Raw genomic sequence first — 19,803 nt, forward strand, 5'->3', positions numbered from 1 at the left:
CATGTTCTAAAGGTTGCTTGTTCTCCACCTCAGTCTCAAGTATACGAATAGCCATGTTCCAATAGTTACGATAGTCAGCGGAATGGTGATCTTGATAAACAGTCGAAAATTGTCACCTTGCCACTTGAATGGTGCCTGCATTTCCTCTGGCGTCTCTTCGTTCCAGAGGAATACACCGCTCTGAAAGAATGTCTGGCATTTCGTCAGAGGTTCAGATAAAACTGGATATTGCTGGAACGTTCGCTCTTACTGCTACAAAAGTGGCTGGCAAGAAGAAAAGAGTAGCGACGGTAATGACATGCATCGACGTTGTTTGTCGTGAGGTTTTGTCGGATATTATCTGCATTTGCTCGCTGTTCTTCTGGGCATACTCGGCGAGTTTGGTGTTAATCTGGTCACTTCTCTGCTGTAAAGCTTTGTCGTACTATGCAACTTCTGTCAGTAAACCTCGTTCAATCTCCTATGACTCCAGCATACCTACGAATTGGGTTACTCACCAAAGATATGCCTTGCTCTAGGTTGGCTGCCAGACATTTCAATTGTCTCGAACGCGTCTCAAGCATCTTTGAAATGGAAGCAATCTCTCTCAAGAACTCGTTAATCACAGCCTTGCAAGCATCCATATCCTTGAATTCGGTGACAGCGAGGTTGTCATAGTGTTCCCCAATGTTTTTGAGGACACCAACGTTGAGATCCAAGATCAACATCGACTTCTGGATTGTCTCTGCATGGTGGTGAAGAGACTGCATGTGTTTGAATCGAATGTCTTTCAGCATTCCTCGAGGGTCTAGTCCGAGAGACGGGCTGCTAGCGTTATCGGCAGATGTTTCCTGTGGTGGCCCCTTTTCCAGGTCTGTTGGTAAATTTGTCTGCGTCCTAGTCCAAGATCTAAGAGTTGAGCTTGTAGCACTCATCATCCTAGAGAGCATTGGTGACTTTGTCAGGGTCGTACCAGAAACCATAGTATTGGTTTTTGATGGGCTATTCTTTGAGTTCGTTGTTGATTTCCGTGATATGGTCTCCCTCATGAGCTTCGGATAGATTTCTAACCCGTCTTCGCCGACGTGATCATCGACAAGTGCTTCCCTGGCTGGCGCAACAATGCGTTTTATGGCTCCTTCTATGTCGTTGATAAATTGGCGCCAATTCTCGTCGCACCAAGACAGGTAAATGAGATGAGTGGCAAGTGATGCTTGTAGGTGGTGTGAGACATCACCTTCGTTCAATTCTGTCTTGGGCGGGACGTTCAGAAGGTGTCGAAACTGCAAGATGCGCTCTTTGAAAAGTTCGCTTCCTTTGATGTTAATCCAGAGGGCTCTTCCGGTCTTCAAGTCGAATGAATGATAGTTCGCAGTTTGTCGGAACTTCCAGTTTAGTCCTTCCTCTTCATTCTCTGAAAATTCCACAGACCTCAAGAGATACGAAACTCGGGTCTCACGTCCAGACCTTCCAAGCTTCTTCAGTTCCCGGGACCCATTGGAATCAGCGCTGAGAATGTTCTGTCCTCTGAATTGGGAGAGACAAAGATCGATAGGCTCATCCTGCTCCCCGAAGGCATGGAGTGATTCAAGAAAGTAGGGATCTACTTCGTGGTATGCGCAAGCAAATTTAAACATATCCACGGAGCAATTTAAAGGCGATCTCGAGTCTGGTGACGCCAGAAACCTATGTGAATCTCAGCAAAACGCCGTGCATTGTCTAGACCTTTGTATCACTTACAAATGACGGACAATAGGGTCCTTATCGCTCCGAACAAGGTGCTGCTTCAAGTCATTGACACCGGAGATACTGGTCTCCTGGGCAGGGAATTCTGAACAATCCATCAGTACTACCGTGGTTTACTAGATTGATTGCGGGTTCATTACTATTGAGACCTCCCGTCTCCCATACGTCGATGTTTTCATGTGTGGCGCAAAACACAGTCTTCTCTTTCTCTTGAAGCTTGTCCCACTGCGTTTCATTATACCATGCCTCTTGGGGACTTTGGGTGTGAAGTTGGAATTTTGGATACTCTTTGTATCTACGACAGAGTTCAGCAAACTCGTCTTGTGGGTCGTGGTTCTGCATGATGTTCCGAGGGACAAGAATGGAGCTCTGAAGGTGGTTCACAGTCATTAATTGAGACTAAGATACACCTGATTATGGTAGGGCGGGGTCGCCGAATTTAATGTGAACGATGGTTCAAATAGGCGAATTAGATCCCAGTCTTGGATTCTCTGGGCATTTTGGAGCATGACTGGCCACTGGGTAGGCCACGGTTCCAAGCCTGGCAAGGCATAGCCATAAGGCAGAACTACTAGCTATTACAGCGGGCTGTACATAGCAGGCGGATAGATACAGGTTTGCCCTGTTAATGCAGGCTACCTGTGGCAGGTATAGCGGGTTCTCAACGTTACAGGGGTCTAGTGCATATTGGATCACCTCAGCCGCCAGTTGTCTTGGAGTAACATGAGCTCGTCATTGAGCAGCAGGTGGATGTGACCCTCGTAATTTGACTTGGCAACTAGTAAACGAAAATACATGGAATTCAGAGCCTCCTCGCAAAAGTCCCCGTGTTTCAAGTCTTCTTGACCGGTGGGTTCCAGGCCTTCAAGTTCTTCAAATGTTCTATGTCGCTCTTGATCTTGTAGTCAGTAAAAGGATGTTAATGGCAGGAAGAAGGTGAACCAATCCTACCTTTTGCAGCTCCACAGGCGCAAAGATCACAGCTTTTATGCCTTTCACCTAGTACACCAGATGTTACTAAATGGAAGTTTAAGGATTGCTGCTGCTCTACCTCAATTTGACATTGCTTCCCATGGTTATGCTCGAGCCAGGATGTGAGGACATCCAGCCTGATTCGGTAGATCGAAAGGACCGATCGTACGTTCGAGTCCTCCATCGTGGTGAGACTATGTGATAGTAGACATCCGCTAGATGTTTAACTCAAAGGGTATTGTGCGTTGGGCGAAATTCCATTTCACAAGTCGAGCCCCGTGGATATGCGACCGCTGAATAAATGTGGAAAAACGATGGTCACCGGGCGAAGCTCCAGCGGGAAGACAACCACCATCCTCTTTTCTCGCCAAGAAAATCTCCATCCGACCTTCTTCTTCCATTGATGTTTACTGGCGTATCATTGGTCGCCTGATCTTACACTGGCTGACCGGCTACAGTATGCGGCCTGGTGGTAACATTCCTGCAGATTGCGGCATGTAAGACCAGTTTGGAACACCGTCACACCCTGGTACTAATTGAGTTACGCAGCCGCATTATGGTGTCAGAACTTGGCTTCGCGGTACCTTGTTTGAACAGGCGACCAATGCGATTTCTTCCCGATCCTTAGGGCCTCTAGCTGGCAGCCTACCAACAGTGTCTCGGTCGCCTTCTCGACTTTGCCTTGCCGCTGCCTGGAAGCCTTAGTATGTCTCGAGACCATTCGGTGCGATTATTCGTCGACACCACCCATCATGGAGGCTGCTTATCTGTGGCCCGCACCACGAAAGGGCCCAATGCAATGCTCATTTAGCTGAACTTTGGTGGCGGTGAGGTGCATGTACTTGACGGCAGAGGCTCAGAACTCGAATTCGAATGTCGAGCGGGCTCGCAACCAAATAATTAAGAGGGCTACTAAGCTGCTCTTACATCTGACCTCTGGCTGCGGCCGGGCATCTACACAGAGATGGCTCCCGTGCAGGATCCACTGTAGCGGCCCGGATTGCAAATGGTGTGCATGGGGAACGCTGACAACTCTCAGGCGTACTGCACCATTTAGTCAGCCCGGAGCAAGTACTTCTTAAGCCCTCGCGGCTCTCCCACGTTGTAAATCTATCTAGCTTTTGGGATGACGTTGATGGGGAAAGAACCCCACTCTTCGATAGTCCAGCGTATTCGTTGAAAAGGCATGGGCAATACATGAAGGGTTTGAAGATGTGTCCTGATCCTGGCAATGGATCCCTTAGAACCTGTCGTGTCTTCATTAAGACCATGAGCTTTATGAGTTGAAATATCCATGTCAAAGAATCTCACAGATAACGATATCACTATCTCGGATGACCCCCGCACTTCACTGAGCCGTTGGTTACTCTGCCACATTATCTGACTGGTTTGGAGCTCCGATAATGGGTCCGCCAGATTCCCCGCATTGTCTTCTATCAAATGGCGAGGACGGAACGGCGATGATGGAGATCTTTGTCGTGTTTAATCCTCGCTTTCGGAATATCGTGAAAACAGGGTGAAGCCTGAAAATGACTCAGCGACAGGGGCGCACATCACCAACGCAACCTTGAACCATGGCAGAGTGGCTGGGAAATGTTTCCCCGCAGACTGCTTATCTTCGCTTGTTCAACCATATCTCTGCTGAATTGGATGGTTTTTCGGTTATTCGACTTTTAAAATGACCCTGTTTTTGTAAGCAGGTTTTGACTCGTAAAAACCATCGATACTTGTCGTCGGCGTTCATAGCGAGTTTCGAAATGTTGTGCAATATCCATATGGTAACGCGCTTTGCGCTGGCTAGTTTACTTCTTGTCGGTTCAACGTAAGTGAATGCCAAATTTCTCTAGGTTGAAGACTCACGATTCTGACATTCAAGGTTGGTAGTGTGGCAAGCTGTTCGGCCTCCAGCTTCAAGAACCTGGCTTTCGGAACTTTGACAAAAGGAACCAATCATGACCTCGTCATGAGACGCTACCTTGACTTCCACGGAATCTCAGAGACATCAAACATTTCGTACTACGACTCTTTCTATGACGCCGTCGCTGCGCTGAAGAACGACACCCTCGACTATGTCATGATGAATGCCGTGCATCCTCAAGCTTCATCAATCGTGGGCAGCGACTTCCGTAATGTCTTCATCATCGACACATTCATCTCGCCAAGCAAGCCGCTTGTGGTGGTTACCAGAAAGGATGTTACGGACCCACAATCAATCGGCATCTTGTACCCCTCTGTCGCCAACTACACCGACACCAGCAAGTGGCCAGACGTTGTCCAAATCACTTCCGGCGGACTGGTTCAAATTGCGCAGGACCTTCTGAATGGGAAATATGACTCTGCAATCATCTACCAGGACACGGCGCTGGCGAATTCAGACGTCCTTCAGATTGATGAGGAACTTGGGTCCCCCGACGACGCATGGCTGCTTTTGGGCCGCAATCGGACTTACACGAACAGTGTTCTGGCTTGGCCCAATGCGCCTGTGACATGGCAGTGGAAGAAGCAATGGTACTGATGAGGTTGAAATCCTAAAGGCCTCCCGAGCAAGGAAATGGCTTTGCTGTTCGGTTAGGCATTTCATGCTTTCAATGTTTAATTTGGGCTTGTGCTCCACTAGCAGACCATCTTCACGTTGCACTCAGTGGCGCAAGTATCACCAGGTGGTTGGGCCCAAATAAATGAACTGCAACTTAACGCTTCTATTCCAATTGTCTTCCTCTCTTTCCCCATGACAGGCATTCCCAAGTTGAAACCCTTCGCGTGTTTGTCGAGGTTGAGAAAGGGGTAACAGGGAGGATCGCGGGGTACTGACACCCCGCGATCGGCAGTGGAGATCCAAGACGCGTTTACACGCGTGGCGGCGACGCGCCCAGCAAGGTTCAACGACGTCTCAGGGATACCTTTTCAAGGAACATTGAGCTCATTCCCTTTTCGCATCAGTCGGCATCGTGGACAGGCGTTTTTAACTCTTATGCAACAATGGGCTACTCTTCAGCTGTGTCAATCAGCTCGGATTCTGAAGACTACGAATCCAACGACCAAGCGCCCGCCAAACAGATAAACAACACCAAAGTCGACTTGGACACGTGGAAGCGGAGTCTGCGTAAGCGCTTGAACGGCATCAAATCCGTGGGGGACATTGCCAACTTCACCCGTTACCCCACCTTCGCCAATCCGGGCCTCAAGATTGAAGGCCACCCCGCGTTCCCTCTTCCACTAACACCCAGCGATGCTGGGGTGATCAAGGCAGCATGTAGGGAAGCACCCTTTGGCAAAGGTGAAGACACCGTTGTCGACAACTCAGTGCGGAAGACGTGGGAACTGAACCACACCCAGTTCCAACTCGTCAACCCAGAATGGGCCGGCTTTTTGCAGAAGGTCTACTTGACGGCCGCTGGTGGACTGGGGTTGACGGACGTCTCGGTGAAGCCACACAAGCTGCTGTTGTATGAGAAAGGATCATTCTTCAAGCGCCACAAGGACTCCGAGAAAGAACCAGGCATGGTGGGAACGCTCGTCATTTGCCTTCCCTCAGAGCATCAGGGAGGAGACGTTCACCTCGCCTTCGGCTCCGATCAACGCATTTTCTCCACTGCGCCCACGTCTACCTTGGACATTACCACTCTTGCTTGGTTCTCCGACGTGACGCACGAGGTGAAGGAGCTGACGTCTGGATATCGTCTGGCCCTGACCTACAACATCGTTCAGAACGGGCCTGCTAAGCAGTCGGCGGGCTTCTTCGGGCAGCAGGCGCAGGAGGTGAAGCAAGTACTGCTACAATGGCAAATCCACCACCCCAACAACGATCTGCTTGTCTATCCCCTGGATCACAAATACTCAAAATCGAGTATCTCCCTGCGAAATCTGAAGGGCCGGGACAAGCCAGTGTGTCAGGCGATACAAGACATTGGTGCTCAAAGCGGGGTTTTCTTACTACTTGCACACCAAACCCATACCACTACGGAGGATGAAGATGACTACTATGATAACGACGCCGAAAATTGCACCTGCCTAGACGCCATCTTCACAGGTGAAGGCAAGGAGATCGCGACGGACTATACGCTCGATGATGACGAGGTCATGGTTCCAAAGCTGTTTGAGGACCGCAGCCCGGATAGCGAGGAAGAAGGAGAGTTCACTGGCAATGAAGGCGCTCCTAGCACCTATCGGTACCATGACACGGTAAGCTCCCAGCCACTCACTCACTCACTCTCACTTGTTTTCTAGAACGTCGAGGGCTCAATCATCTAATAGGTCGCTGTGCTTGTGAAGAAGTCGGCCTTGCACAAGCTTCTAAGGGGCTATAGCCACGTATGGAGCTCTTACGGCCCTGATGCTCATACCGAGAACATGGTCGCTCTCGTAACCAAAGATCTTGAGGAGCATCGCGAACACCCAGCCACCAGGGAAACAGCGTTGAAGTTTCTGACCCATGCAATTGGAATACAAGGACCATCTCAAAAGACGACGCCTCCCGTTGCTGTTTACTGGGCTCTTCAGCTAGATGACAGCAAGTTGTTTCAGCTCGCCATGGTGGCCGCAGCCAAAGCTGGCCAAGACACCTACAACGAGGCACTCAACGTGACGTGTCGATATGTTGAAGAGAATTACGGCGAGAAGACGGAGGCGATTGACTGGGATAAGTGGTAGGTGATTCTCAGACGAGCGACTCTAATCTGTCTTGTTTTCAAGTTCCTGCTAACGTACTTGCGCTAGGTTGGGCGAGACTACGAGCAATGCTTCTTTGTCGAGTGTGATGAATAGCATTCAACACTTCACGCCCCGCTTCAAATCGGATGCCGTCAGGGATTCCTTCAACAAATGGGGGAACTTGAAATTGACGCTGAAGCTCGAGACCGAACCTCAGCTTGGCATCAACGATCTCAGTTTCTTCTCAAAGACGTTAGAATCTCGGCATGAGGACCAGGAATGGATTATGTCAAGGTAGGACTTCAGGTGCTTCGTCCTTCACCCATCACAGATCTTACTGATATATTTCATCCAGCCTGATCCCCTCCTTGGCGGATCGCGGCAACCGCGACCTCATTTACAAGGTCTTGAACACGGTCTTTGTGAAACGGGGGCAGAGAGAGTTCAGGAACGCCAAAGACATCTATGTGTACATGGTTCAGAACGCACTTCCAAAGCTCTTGCCTTCTGGCGAAGACATCACACCTACCTCAACACCCTATGCCGCACTTTCAGCGGCCGTCGTCGGGCCCTTGACTGAGTTCACCTACCGGGTCAACGAGGGCCTCACCCTCGGCGCCGCAGAGCAAGCTCTTCGACTTCTCGAGGCAGGCTGCAAGAACTTGGTGTGGACGAAGTCAGAGTGGCAACCTAGAACCGTTCAAGCCCACGTCGTTGAGAAATTCTTGGTTCCTTTGTTGACCACAATGCAGAGACACAATATTCCTGTCGAGAACCACGAGTCAGTCAGAAACCTCCTGCAGGTTATCATCGGAGAAGGACTCCTGCAACAACTTGGCCCCTTGCCACCAAGGCCCGTCGGCTGGACATACAAGCCGCGAAGGTGCGCGCCCTACCGGGGCCAGCGGACAGTCTGTCGCGACTGCGACGAGCTGGAGGTCTTCCTGACAGCGCCAGACCAGAAGGTATGGAGATTTGCCGCCGCAGAAGCGCGCCGCAAACACATAAATAGCCTTCTCTACGGCACCGAGAAGTACTTTCGAATGACCACGGAACGTACCAGATCTCCGCACACTCTGGTAATTGAAAAGACTGGCGGAGAGTACAAGGACGACGTCGAAAAGTGGCGTCGCCATGTTCAATCAATGGCCTCGCTTCTCTCTCCCTTGAGGAGCGACTTCTTGAAGAACATGCTTGGTGAAGGTAGGTATCGGGAGCTGATTCTCCTTGAGCCATTGCTCAGCCAGTCGGACTCGGGGAGTGTTGCCGGTGTGAAACGGGAGGCGGATGAGCCTGCGTTTGGGCAGCGACCTGCTACGCAAAGGCGACTGTGAAGGCCATGGGTTATTTGGAAGATGAGTTATGGCTCTTCTAGTGAATGAAGCATCTCCGTTGAGATGATATCTCGGCCCTATTCTTCCGTTCAAGTAGTGTATCATATGGTGGTATTCTTAGATCACGACGGAACGAAACACAGTGGAGACCCCTGCGACGCCCAACGTCAAGCAAGCTGCGGCCAACATGACAGATAGCCCGTCGGCTGGGCGAAAACGCCATGTGTCGTAGAGTCTACCTTGCCACGTGGGTGGTAGCGGGACCCAATATCTGCAACGGGACAAGAGATGAGATGATGGACCGACCCAGCGCAAGGCTCTTTTTCACATGCTGGTGCCACTCATGCAAGAAATCGACTCAGCAGAGTTACATATCTGGTAAATCCGAACGAGCTTAGATACTCGACTCAAGTCGTCTACATCATTAGCAGTGATACCAATGTGTGAGGTAGCATGAGGTGTCGACTCATTCATGATACAGAGTATCACGCAATACTGTTGAGGAATACGGTGATAAGCGGGATTCCTGAGTCGCTTATCTGACCTCATGAACTCTGTCAGGTCTTCCTGCCTTGGCAGCTGAGTCGACGACTTGCGCGGGAACGCTCGGTGGCCCTTGTCTAGCGTGAACTGATGGCCCAACATGCCGGTTCCAGCGTATCACCAACTCTCACATTCTCGCGGCATCTCGAGGCTTAGGCTTCGGTGCCTCCTTTTCACCCCAACTTCCACCAAAGCTTCATCCTCCCTCTGGTAGAGATTTCCCAAAATCACCAGGGCTAGATCAACCATCCCAAGTGCTGCGAGGGAGCAGTGGGTGGTGCGCGGGCTCCCAGGTTGGCCCGGGAAGAGACTTGGTCATGGCGTGATCGTCTCAACTTCACGAGCGAAGAGAAGTCTCTTTCCTGTCGTGTTGGAATACCTCGGCAGAATTAAGGGAAGGACAGGACGGGCCGCTGTCGTCGACACGAGCTCTCGAGAGTTTCTGACAGCTCGAGGTCACGATAATCACGTGAAGTTGCCTTCCTGCAGGGAAGCGGGGCAGAGATAGAGGCAAGATTGTGAAAGACAGAGGGTGGGTGGGTGTGAGGTAAGGTATGTGTATTGTGAAGGATGGTTTGAGTGAGCGGCGTGGGTGGTGCGTGTACGTGTTGCGTTCGTGGATCTGCCGCAGGTTCTGAAACAAACCCTCACTCAGGTAAGCTAATCTGTCATCGTTTGAACTTGCCGCGTCCATGATCAGACAACAGCCAAACCAAGCTAACCAAGTTTCCCGTCGCACAAGGTTCCCACTGTGCTCGCATTCGAACCGCATGCTTTTGCTGCAGCTTGGCTTCTGGTTCTGAAGAGGCATTTAATTCGGACAGCGGGCATATGCGAGTGCTATGAGCTGGAGCAATTGAGGCGGTGTCTGCTTCTCCCTCTTCTCCTCACAAAAGTTGGAATAAGTTGAATATTTGACATTGCCGTCGTTTCGGGACGCGGAGCACCCCTTGTCACCTTCCCGCGTTATCTTGATTTGGGGAAGAGGGAATTTATTGCCCAAGTCATGCGAATCGGGTACACGGAACAAGATACGCGGTTGATAGGGTTTTGCCTCTCGTAGATTGATAGACAACCGTTGCGAGCTGTCAAGCTTGCACCCACCTTCCTGAAGCCATGTCCGACTCATTGATGTTGCTGATGCTGCGCTCCGTGACTACTGCAAGGTGAAGTGCTTTGTGAAAACTCCCAAACGTCAGGAGTACGGAGTGCAGCGTACATGCATGTATTCGGCGATTTCAGAGCTGAGCTGCTGCAGAGCTCAGGCTCGGGCGTTGCACTGCCTCGAGGCCCCTCCCGGGTCTCACGGATGAACGACATCATCGCATCATCACGTTCCCGTCACCCTGGGTCTCAGCACAGTCTGATCATTTGGAAGTATTACTTGATTGGTAAGTTTGTCATCTAGATTTCTTTTCCTCATGATAGGCGCATGTAAAATGATCGAGCCTGTGTTGTGTATCTCTTGTGGGAGGGACGGAACCTCTCCCGAGTGAAAGAAAATGCATGGACCATCGTCGCCATCGCGGGGTCCGGTGAGTTTTTAGTGTTTGGTTTTTTGAACGCCTTTGCTGTATTGCATGATGGCCAGATCCCGCCCCCAACCGTTTTTTTCTTTGCGGCGGCCATCGCCCCGGTGGGATCCCATTCTGCGCCGATTGCTCGCTGTCCGCTTCGCTTTCTAGTTCATTCGTTTCCCTCTTTAGCGTTTGTCGTCGTTAGAAAAATCCCAAAAAATAATGGTTCCGTAGTTTGAGTGATTGGTGATTGGTGATCCGTGATTGGCGGCTTCAGTTCTTCACCCGCGAGTCCCGGGCCGGACGACTGGCCCGCTCGACCCGTCGATCGCCATGGGTCGACCGGGGGGTAGCCGATCCCCAGCGCTCAGCTTCAGAGAGGAGTCCTTCCTTGATGGCGGCGCCGCGTTTTGATGCCTGGTCGCTGATGAGTATTTTTTGAGCTGTGAGTGAGTGGTGAGTGAGAGAACATACTGCGCAGAGATGACACCTATCGCCGAATCGGGAGACAGTGTTGTGGCAGTGGATGGAGCCCTGTATTGGTATCACGTGAGACTAAGACCTCAAGACAAAGGACCGCAATGGGGAGAGACTCACGTAGTAGTTAGAGCAGTAGTAACCCATTTTGAATGTGTATGTTTTTTTGGCCGGGGAGGTAATCAGATGAAAAAGCTGGTCAGGTGGCCGTCGAGATGGGCGAGTGCGTTCAAGAAGCGAACTTATTCTTGAAACTCGAGGGAGGGGAGGGATGGACCAGCCGGGGAAGGGAGACAGAGAGGAGGTTGACAGGAGGTGACAGCTTGCCGATCTTCAACTTTTCTTCTTTTCGACTTTCGATGTTCGCGGATATATGTCAAAGAAAAGAAGTGCCAAGTCACCTTTGCGAGCGCAGGAGAGGGACGGACAGGACTAGAGAGACACTTATACCATGACACGGCACAGCTTGGGACACCCCAACGCCACGAGCGCCCAGACGCGGCGGCACAGGAGAATTTGGGAGACCAAGAAAAAAAAATCCATTAATAAACACGCTCACTCACTCTTGGATAGTCCGGCAAGCTTCCCTGCGGCAGCAGAGTAGCGGGCTACTGCCACTTGGTCCCGCTTTGCGTCGTCCGCCTCAACGAAACGAAACAAGCCTCGGAGACCGTGACACCTGTCCAGGGCTACCCCTTTCACAGGGCCTTCCAGTCGGCTTGTGGCCCGACGAGCAACAACTAAGCCTAAAAATCATCCGACGAAGGGTTAAGGCAGAATTCATTAATACTGTGTGGCCCAGGGGGGGAGGGGAAGGGAAGGGAAGCAGGACATGTGTGAAGAAGATGGGCAGACGGGCAGAAGATTGAGGGGGACGATGTTAGGGTCTCGGTGCAGCTGTTGCGGGCCCCCAGTACCACCATAAGCTGCGACGAAGCTGCGGTGGTTGCAGTCCAGTGGTCCAGTGCAGCGCAGTGGGCAATGGGGGCCAAAGTTTCCGTGGTCAGTGCTTGTCCGGCACGGTTTCCAGCTTGCCGGGAACCCAGCGGTACCCCTGGGCCGGCTCTTCTCCCCTCCCCTTCCCCTTCCTGTCTTGGGGGCCCTCTTTGTTGCTTGCCCTGGGCTGGGCCGGGCCTGGGTGGTGGAGGAGGTGGTGGTGGTGGTGCTTAGCTGGGCGCTCTTCGTCTGAGCGGGATGGCTGCTTGTAGTTTGTGGTAGTCCGTGGGAACCTTTTTCTGGCCCCCTGTTCCCCGTCGTCGTCGGGCGCAAGCGACTCGCAACGTTTGGGACACTGTTTGCTCCTCTTCTCTTCCTGCAAGTGCCTTAGGAAGGGCCGGCAAGCAGGGAAAACAACGGCAAGAGAACGGACGGAACGGGTTTACCAAGACACAAGACGTGCCAGGGCTGGGGCGGGTTTGCGGGGAACATCGCTGGGCAACACGGCGGGTGGGACGGTGAGAGAGGGCAAACACTGTGGGCGAAGGGCGTTCCTGGGCTCGTGCCGGGTTTCAGATGAGGGACGAGGTGACTTGAGTTAACTCGAGTACTGAGTACGGCAACTCAAAAGTACGGACGGAGTGGCTGATGTGTCTACGTGTACACGGAGCTTCGTGGAGGCATCCCGTACTCTGTACCCGGCTGGTCCCAGAAACAGCAACGTAAGACGAGAAGTGAGGAGTGGAAGAGACGGTTGCTGCTATTTGTGGTGTTTGTCAAATGCCTTGATATCAAGTTCGGGGGAGGGACCGGCTTGGTAGGCTGGTGGAGATCGGGGGACCTTCTGCCCGGTGACGGATTATGCGGATGGAGTCGGTCGAGACCGTTTGGAGGGTCCACGTCAGCCATCTAGACCGTGACATGTTCTATGCGATGGGCACTGATATGGCGGGATTCATTGACTCAAGATGGCTCTGAGCCGCAACGCGCCATGGTTTTGGGTCTTGATGTTGGTGTTGGCATGTTAAGCTCCGTCATTCATCATTTACTCTGAGGCTTAGGGGACCAAGCATTCCTCTGCAAACTGCCCAGTCACTTTGTGGTTCTGCTGGCAGAGATATGATGAGTACATGCTAACTTTGACTAACTGAATCGATATACCTAAAAGACGGGCCGCCACGGCGCATCGGGGCGGCTTATTGCGGTTGTAGATTCAGGTGAGGGTAAACTCATTCATGGTGAAGAGCAACATTGAGACAGGGCGCCGCAGTGGCTGCGATTAGATAACGACGCCCTGGACGCCCTCAGCAGCTGCACCGCTGTACGGCGCCGTAGACTCGACACTGTGCGGCACGTGCGCGGAAGCTAGTGGAGGCCTGGTGGGCACCCTGGCACCATGGAAAGCTCAAACTTTCTGGGAGCTCCGGAAGGAAACTGCACCTGTCAGCTTTTGGTTCGGTATTCTTCTCTTTCGTTGCTTTCCGCATCATCCTCAGATCAGACCACCTCCGCGCATCACCCCAGGTGCCGCCCTGAGTGAAGCCATTGCGAATACCCACGATAGTATCTGAAGACGTTGACGTTGTTGTTTCTGCAGCGACTGGTTCAACCGACTACCATTGCACGAGCAGCCGTCAATTGAATACCGTCAGGAATCCCGCCGCCACCATGGCCGTTTTCGACAGCAAAAAGTTCAAGTCGTCCGTCGACACAAACAACTTCGCCGCGAGGTACCGAGCCATGATGGCGAAACGCCCCTTCTTGCTCTTCGGTCTGCCTTTCGTCGCCGTCATGGTCGCCGGCTCCTTCGTCCTGACCCCCGCGACGGCCATCCGCTACGAAAAGCACGACAGAAGGGTGCGCCAGATGACGAGGGACGAGGAGCTGAGCATGCGGCGGTCGGCGCGCAAGGTCGACATGAAGGAGGAGTACTACGTAAGTCAATCTCTGCCAAGCTCACAGCCTCTTGAGGGAGCTGCGCGAGCCATGGAAATGACGCAGAGGGAAAAGAAATGAAGGACTGACATTGTTGGGAAAACAGCGTCTCGCGGCCAAGGACATCGACAACTGGGAGCAGAAGCGTGTGAAGCGTTTCAAGGGCGAGCACGACGGCATCATCGAGTAGACTCCTCCACGGCGACTGCCTCTCGCATCTCGATCTACTGGCTATTGAACCGCAACGCACACAAAAAGTTTCGATCACACGAGCCCACATCCTGGACAGATCGAGATGAGGCAGATGACGAGATCACAAGCACGCGCGGGCACGAGATTCCAGTGTTGATTTCTTCAGCTTCGCGGTCCGCGTCTTCTTCCAGCGCGGCCGTCATCCTACTTTAATCCCATTCTAGCCTCACACGAACCCGAACGCGAGGCAGGCGGCAACGCGCGCTTGTTGGCTGCCAGGATTTTTCATGTTGACGCAAGGAAATTGCATATCCTAATCTCGGGTGCTACCGACCTTGCATCAATGCGCAACAACAAACCTCAAGCCACCACTCAGGGTTCAACACAGCCGCACAGCGCGTTTGACGTCACCATATCAAGCCCTATGCCAATCGTTATATGACGGGTCTTACGGTGCGGTGCGGTGCGGTGCGGCCACGGTTGGCTGCCGTTGACGGGAGGCATGCACGCATGATGTCGAGCTCTTTTAAGGGTCTGGCGGGCGGCCGTTGTTGTGGGAATTGCACGACGGAAGGGCGGGTTTTCCTGGGCGCTTGCAACGCGGGATGACGCACCCTGCGGTCGATCTGGGGTCGACCAGGTTGTGCCTTGGCGACCACTTCATCCCCACCCAAGGGGGTCGAAACAGGATGTCTTGATGGGCAGTCTATCAGGACGCCCTTTTAGCGAAGGAAGCTGGGAGATCTCTGGAATGTGAGAAGCACGCTGTCGGGTCGGGAGGTCGACACGGGGTCCGAAACCCCCTCGGGACAAACTGATGTCGACTCCCTTCGGACGCCCGCCTGACGATGCGCGACACGTTACCACGCGGGCAGAAATTCCTCACGGGGGCTGACGAGGCGGCTGCCAATATCAACATCATTCAACATAGCAAATTGCTCGGCCGGCGCAGTCGACGGCCGACGATACGGGTCTCAGTCTCGAAATTTTGAATCATCAAGCGTTTTTCGGCATATCTCCAAGTGAACCTCTCGCGCGTACCAGGCGCTTACATGCAGGGCATCATCATCCTGGCCCTCTTATGTGTGCGCGCGCATGTTCGATCGGGACTTGCGATCTCGATTAAAGAATGAAAGTTATTGTGGAGCAGATTGCATCGTGATCGAGCTGAGATTATCGTGGACTCGTAGGGCGCGAAGTCAACGGTTCCTTGTCGGAAGATATCAGCCCTGCTGGACCTGTCAAGCCCATCGTTCAAGCGGCCGTTTTGTTTCAAAGTTGCTCTCCGTCGCACTGCATCGGTCGATCATGTTACAGCGGGCGACACCAGCAGAGCGAAGATCCCCCGGTGAGCCATTCAGCTTTTCAGCTCGGCCAAGTGGCAAATTACACGGCAGGTTTTGCACAGGAACATATCGATGATCTGTGTTTGACCGCAAAAGAAGGCCGCCCTGAACGTGAGTGCGGTGAAAGGGCGGTCTCAGAAACTGAGGGGTGCAGCCGCGGGCGGACCAGGATTTCTCTGTCGATCGGGATCGTCGGGATGCCGTCACCCGTACCCGCAGCGAGTTTGAGCCCAGCAGTCCGGCTCTGATGGGGAAACGGCTGTTTGGCGGCACTTGCTGACTGATGCGGATGGGGCTTTTCTTCTGTGGCTGGCGTTAAACCGTCTGACAGCTTCGAACCCCTTCGGCAGGATTGGACGGCTGCAGCCCTCCTGGAGGAGTCAGAGTGGGATCTCTGGGATTCGTGTTCCGGTTCGTAGGAGCTGGGAAATCCTCTCGGTATCCGGGGTGGGAACCGTGAACGCGGAATCCTGTTGGCCAACGGGGCGCACTGGGCTCTCGGCGATGACAAACACTACGAGCCCTCGATGACTATTCGTCGTATACGTGTCGCCGGCGTGATCATGACGAGGCTGTACTTCGGTGTTTGCTGCGCTAGGCACTTGCACCAGTCCGCCTAGAAGCCTCGAAAACGAACCATCGGCGTCGCTATTCTTGGGATACGCGAGGCAGTAGGCAGACAAACGGGGGATCCGCTGGAGAAGTTTCTGTCTTGTCTTTGACTCGCTTCTCCTCCCTTTCGCCGGGTCGCCGGTGTTGAGTCACCACGGGGCCGGGTGATACACAGAAAACTTTTTTTTGGGCCGTCGTGCTGGGCGTGCGCGTTCTGGTCCAAGGGCGGAGCTACTTTTCTGCAACCGCATCGTCTCTCCCTCCCTTCCAACGTCTCCGATTGATCGGTAAATTCTGTAAGTCTGCACGAGCATCGAACCAAGTGGGGGCCGCGATGTTGGTCGACGACGTCTACACTTTGTAAGCCTCCGAGAACTCTCGGAGGATTGGGAATCGGTTCGGCATTGGAAATACCACAGGGAGTGGTGGTATCGTACGTTCAAGGGGTGGGAGGTTGTTCGAACTACGGAAGAAGAGGGTGTGCATGATGCAGACGTGATGGCAGGCAGGATACTGCATAGGCGGCATCACCGATCCAATGAGCCTAGGCAGAACCAACATTTGAAAACTATTCTTATCAACGGTCTCTTGAGCCAAGTGTCAGTCATGTTAGCCCCTTCAAGCACGAGGTGGTTGCATGGCAAGCGTGACATGCCCTTGGATTCCTGAAGGCAAAAGATGTTCTACAGCATCGGCGGCCGGTGGGAGGTTCTTCGCGAGATCGAGATGCATGCGTGCTGGGACCTCTTTCGCGGAGTTGATCACTATTGGACCTATTGAAAACTACGAGAGGAGGGGGTCACGATCAGCTGAGCAAGCAATATACACTTTCCTACCGGTTTTCTTTCTTTGTTTCTGGTGGCTTGGGCAGTTGGGAGGTGGTGCGTAGTGAGCCAATCGGAATGCTTGACTGACAATTTGATGAGTGTTTGCCAGGGATGCCGGGGGTGATGAATGCACGGCGCAGCTGAAAGGTGTTCGGTGGAGGAGAAGCAGGTCCGGATGCGCGGGAATATGGGGGTGGAGTCAGATCGAATCGAAGCCCGAACGGCGTTTGTAGACCCCAGAGAGAGACCTCGGACCGGGGGAGGGGCTATTCCAACATTGGATGATTTTGATGCTCGCTGACTGAGAACATGGAGAAGAGAAGCCCTCCAAGAAGATCAACCCTAGAGAAACATGGCAACACCAAGGGATGGGATGTGAGATACATACATGGGCTCCGGCGAATGAGGTGCGGAGGACATACCCGCGGTCTGCATACGGGAAGGGTGGTGGTGAGAACAAAACGGCGGCAGTCTTTTGCGTTAGAGTGCATGCAGAACATGCGATGGCAGCTGGGGCACGGCGAACGCACTTGCGTGTCTGCTTGCTTGCTTGCTCAGCCGCCCGCCATGTGGTGGTGGCCTGTCAGTTCTCAGGAACCGCAGCATCTCTCCAATGCCCTCCCATTCGTTGCTGTCCGCGAACGGCTCCGGTCCCGTCGGGATGGATTGGGTGATTCATCGACGACCACGTTCGTTTCAGACGAAGGCCAGGTAAGAGAAACTAACAAACTTTCTCTCTCTCTCAGGCCAGGAACAGGCACAGGAACAGGAACGGACCATCCACGAGTCCGCTTGCGAAAAGCGATAAGGCCACAGAAAATTCGGTCTGACTGAACCCCCGTTTCGCCGCCTGCGTGGGCGGATTTGCCCTCCTGCCGTTAGCAGCTTAGCCCGAGGCGAGACGAACGAACTCTCGTCGTGCCATGGCGTTGCGTGGCGCCGCTCCATCTTCAGGAACCATTTTCGCGCATGCGTATGCGTGTGTGTGGGCTCTCTTCCCACCAGAAAAATAATGCCATTTGTGCGGCAGCCAAGAACTCCGCAGCAGAATAGCGGCATCAATTGGATAATTGCGTGTGGACGTAAACGGCTGATGATGAAAGCACGAGTTTTCCCTTCTCTGGCTTAGACCGGTGGCGGCTTTTTTTTTTCGTTTTGGTTTAGGGGAGGAGGGGATCCTCTCAGCATCCGCCAGTCCCAATGGAGGCTGAAGGATGGTGATGGTTTCCGTTGAGGCGATCTTGACCGTGAGGCGTTCAGCCACTCAGCATCAGCGCTGCGGCAGTGGCTTGGTGGTGCTCTTTCCCCCCTCCCGCTAGACAGCCGTTGTATTTCTCTGACAGGGCTCAGGGTGGCATGGCCCTCAAGGGCGCGGGAGTATTCCGTATCGGGAGACTTGAAGCAGAGACATTGCCCTTTTGTTGAAGGGAGCGTTTCGAGATGGAAGAGGAAATGGGGGCAAGGGCAGGTCTTGGCTCTCTCGTCTGATCTTCTGCTTTATTATTGAAGGGGTTCCAAGAGGCAAGCATTCGGTTAACATAGATCTTCGATGGGAGCGTGCATGAGATGAGGGAATTGCGGAGGGGGTAAAAAAGGGTTCACTGATTGACAAGCGAAGGAGGCAAAGCTGGGGGAGAAGACATCAGGGAAGCGCCGCGAAGATGATCAGCAGGAGCGCTGATCAGCCACACACACGCCATCTACCTGCTCCCAAGCGAAACAGATTACCCGACCAAGGGAGGGGTTTGAGGGGGGCAGATCGGTGACAGCCAACCAGACCGTCAATCGTTGTCGGAATATCCCCTCTTGTGGCAGCGTGGCAGCATGGCGGCTCCTCTTGATTTTGCAAGAGTAACACGAGGTGAGTGAGTGGGTGGATGAGATACTGAGAGGCACGCCACACCCCTCCTCTCTGTTTTTCGAGGGTGTGGTTAGGTGGTCAATTTGGCGGTCGGAAGGGACTACGCGTGTAAGACAGGAACAGGAAGACACCGGTAATAGCTGGGAAAACAAGACATGCAACCGTGATGACAAGACGACGCAGCCATCCTCTTGCCGTGCAATGAGAGTACGTAACTCCAAGCAGCGCTACTAAAGTGAGGTACCCAAGTCTCACTAAAGTGAGTGTGGTTGTCTGACTGTATCTGCGACGACGACAGCAAAGACGAACATCAGACACATATCCTTTTTAATCGCGATCTGCAAGATGAGATGCAGATGGCGAAGAAAGAAGACGAAGAGAGCGACAAGATGAAACACACGGCCTCGCGCCTGTGGAACGTATCTGAAGCCGTAGCGTGCCGCGGTGTGTTGTACGTACTGCTGGGATTCGTCGACTTTGTTTTGCAGATTGTCAACCGTGATGCGCGGCGAGAGAAGGTTCAAGGTTATCAAAGCGAGGAAGAAACATCAGACGGTCTGTTGATGATGCTTGTTCAGACGAATTGACCGGATGACGTATCCCGAGGGGGAGGACCCAACGTTGCGCCCGTCCGTTCCGGGGCGGTCGTCGTTTGGGCCGCTCTCCGCCAGTGCACCGGCCAGGGCGGATCTTCTGTCAGTGGCTTTTTAGTTTCCATGCCGAGTGATGACGGGCTTCTTCCAGCAATGTTCTTCTCGCCGTCAGGTCATCATCGGCAGCAGAACCCTTGATTTGCGCATTGAGATGGATACCCGCATGGGTACGTGTGATGCCGATATGTGTACATGCCCGGGTACGTAGTGATAGCGGGCGCGG

The 19,803-nt window shown here is 53.0% G+C and overlaps 6 protein-coding genes across 6 annotated transcripts; 3 read left to right on the top strand and 3 right to left on the bottom strand.

Annotated features, from left to right (window-relative positions):
* Positions 1-6: 6 nt before the first annotated feature.
* Positions 7-2,067, bottom strand: GCG54_00009107 (uncharacterized protein; the record flags this gene model as incomplete). Its single annotated transcript, XM_045409056.1, has 5 exons — positions 7-192; positions 251-424; positions 498-1,665; positions 1,720-1,810; positions 1,866-2,067. 5 exons carry the CDS (start codon positions 2,065-2,067, stop codon positions 7-9), a joined length of 1,821 nt encoding a protein of 606 aa, XP_045256301.1.
* Positions 2,068-4,454: 2,387 nt separating this feature from the next.
* On the top strand, positions 4,455-5,212 carry GCG54_00009108 (uncharacterized protein; the record flags this gene model as incomplete). The annotated part of the gene is made up of 2 exons (XM_045409057.1): positions 4,455-4,519; positions 4,606-5,212. 2 exons carry the CDS (start codon positions 4,455-4,457, stop codon positions 5,210-5,212), a joined length of 672 nt encoding a protein of 223 aa, XP_045256302.1.
* A 464-nt stretch (positions 5,213-5,676) lies between these two features.
* On the top strand, positions 5,677-8,681 carry GCG54_00009109 (uncharacterized protein; the record flags this gene model as incomplete). Its single annotated transcript, XM_045409058.1, has 4 exons — positions 5,677-6,879; positions 6,952-7,343; positions 7,414-7,641; positions 7,703-8,681. 4 exons carry the CDS (start codon positions 5,677-5,679, stop codon positions 8,679-8,681), a joined length of 2,802 nt encoding a protein of 933 aa, XP_045256303.1.
* Positions 8,682-11,014: 2,333 nt separating this feature from the next.
* GCG54_00009110 (uncharacterized protein) lies at positions 11,015-11,365 on the bottom strand (the record flags this gene model as incomplete). Its single annotated transcript, XM_045409059.1, has 2 exons — positions 11,015-11,275; positions 11,339-11,365. The coding sequence occupies 2 exons, from the start codon at positions 11,363-11,365 to the stop codon at positions 11,015-11,017; spliced, it is 288 nt and encodes a 95-aa protein (XP_045256304.1).
* Positions 11,366-11,773: 408 nt separating this feature from the next.
* Positions 11,774-11,920, bottom strand: GCG54_00009111 (uncharacterized protein; the record flags this gene model as incomplete). Its single annotated transcript, XM_045409060.1, has 1 exon — positions 11,774-11,920. A coding segment is annotated over one exon (147 nt), but the record flags the coding sequence as incomplete, so codon positions are not given.
* A 1,800-nt stretch (positions 11,921-13,720) lies between these two features.
* GCG54_00009112 (Cytochrome c oxidase assembly protein COX16) lies at positions 13,721-14,279 on the top strand (the record flags this gene model as incomplete). The annotated part of the gene is made up of 2 exons (XM_045409061.1): positions 13,721-14,089; positions 14,196-14,279. Coding segments are annotated over 2 exons (453 nt in total), but the record flags the coding sequence as incomplete, so codon positions are not given.
* Between the last annotated feature and the right edge of the window lie 5,524 nt (positions 14,280-19,803).

Source organism: Colletotrichum gloeosporioides (assembly GCF_011800055.1).
Source record: "Colletotrichum gloeosporioides strain Lc1 chromosome Unknown consensus_117, whole genome shotgun sequence".
NCBI classification, from domain to species: domain Eukaryota; kingdom Fungi; phylum Ascomycota; class Sordariomycetes; order Glomerellales; family Glomerellaceae; genus Colletotrichum; species Colletotrichum gloeosporioides.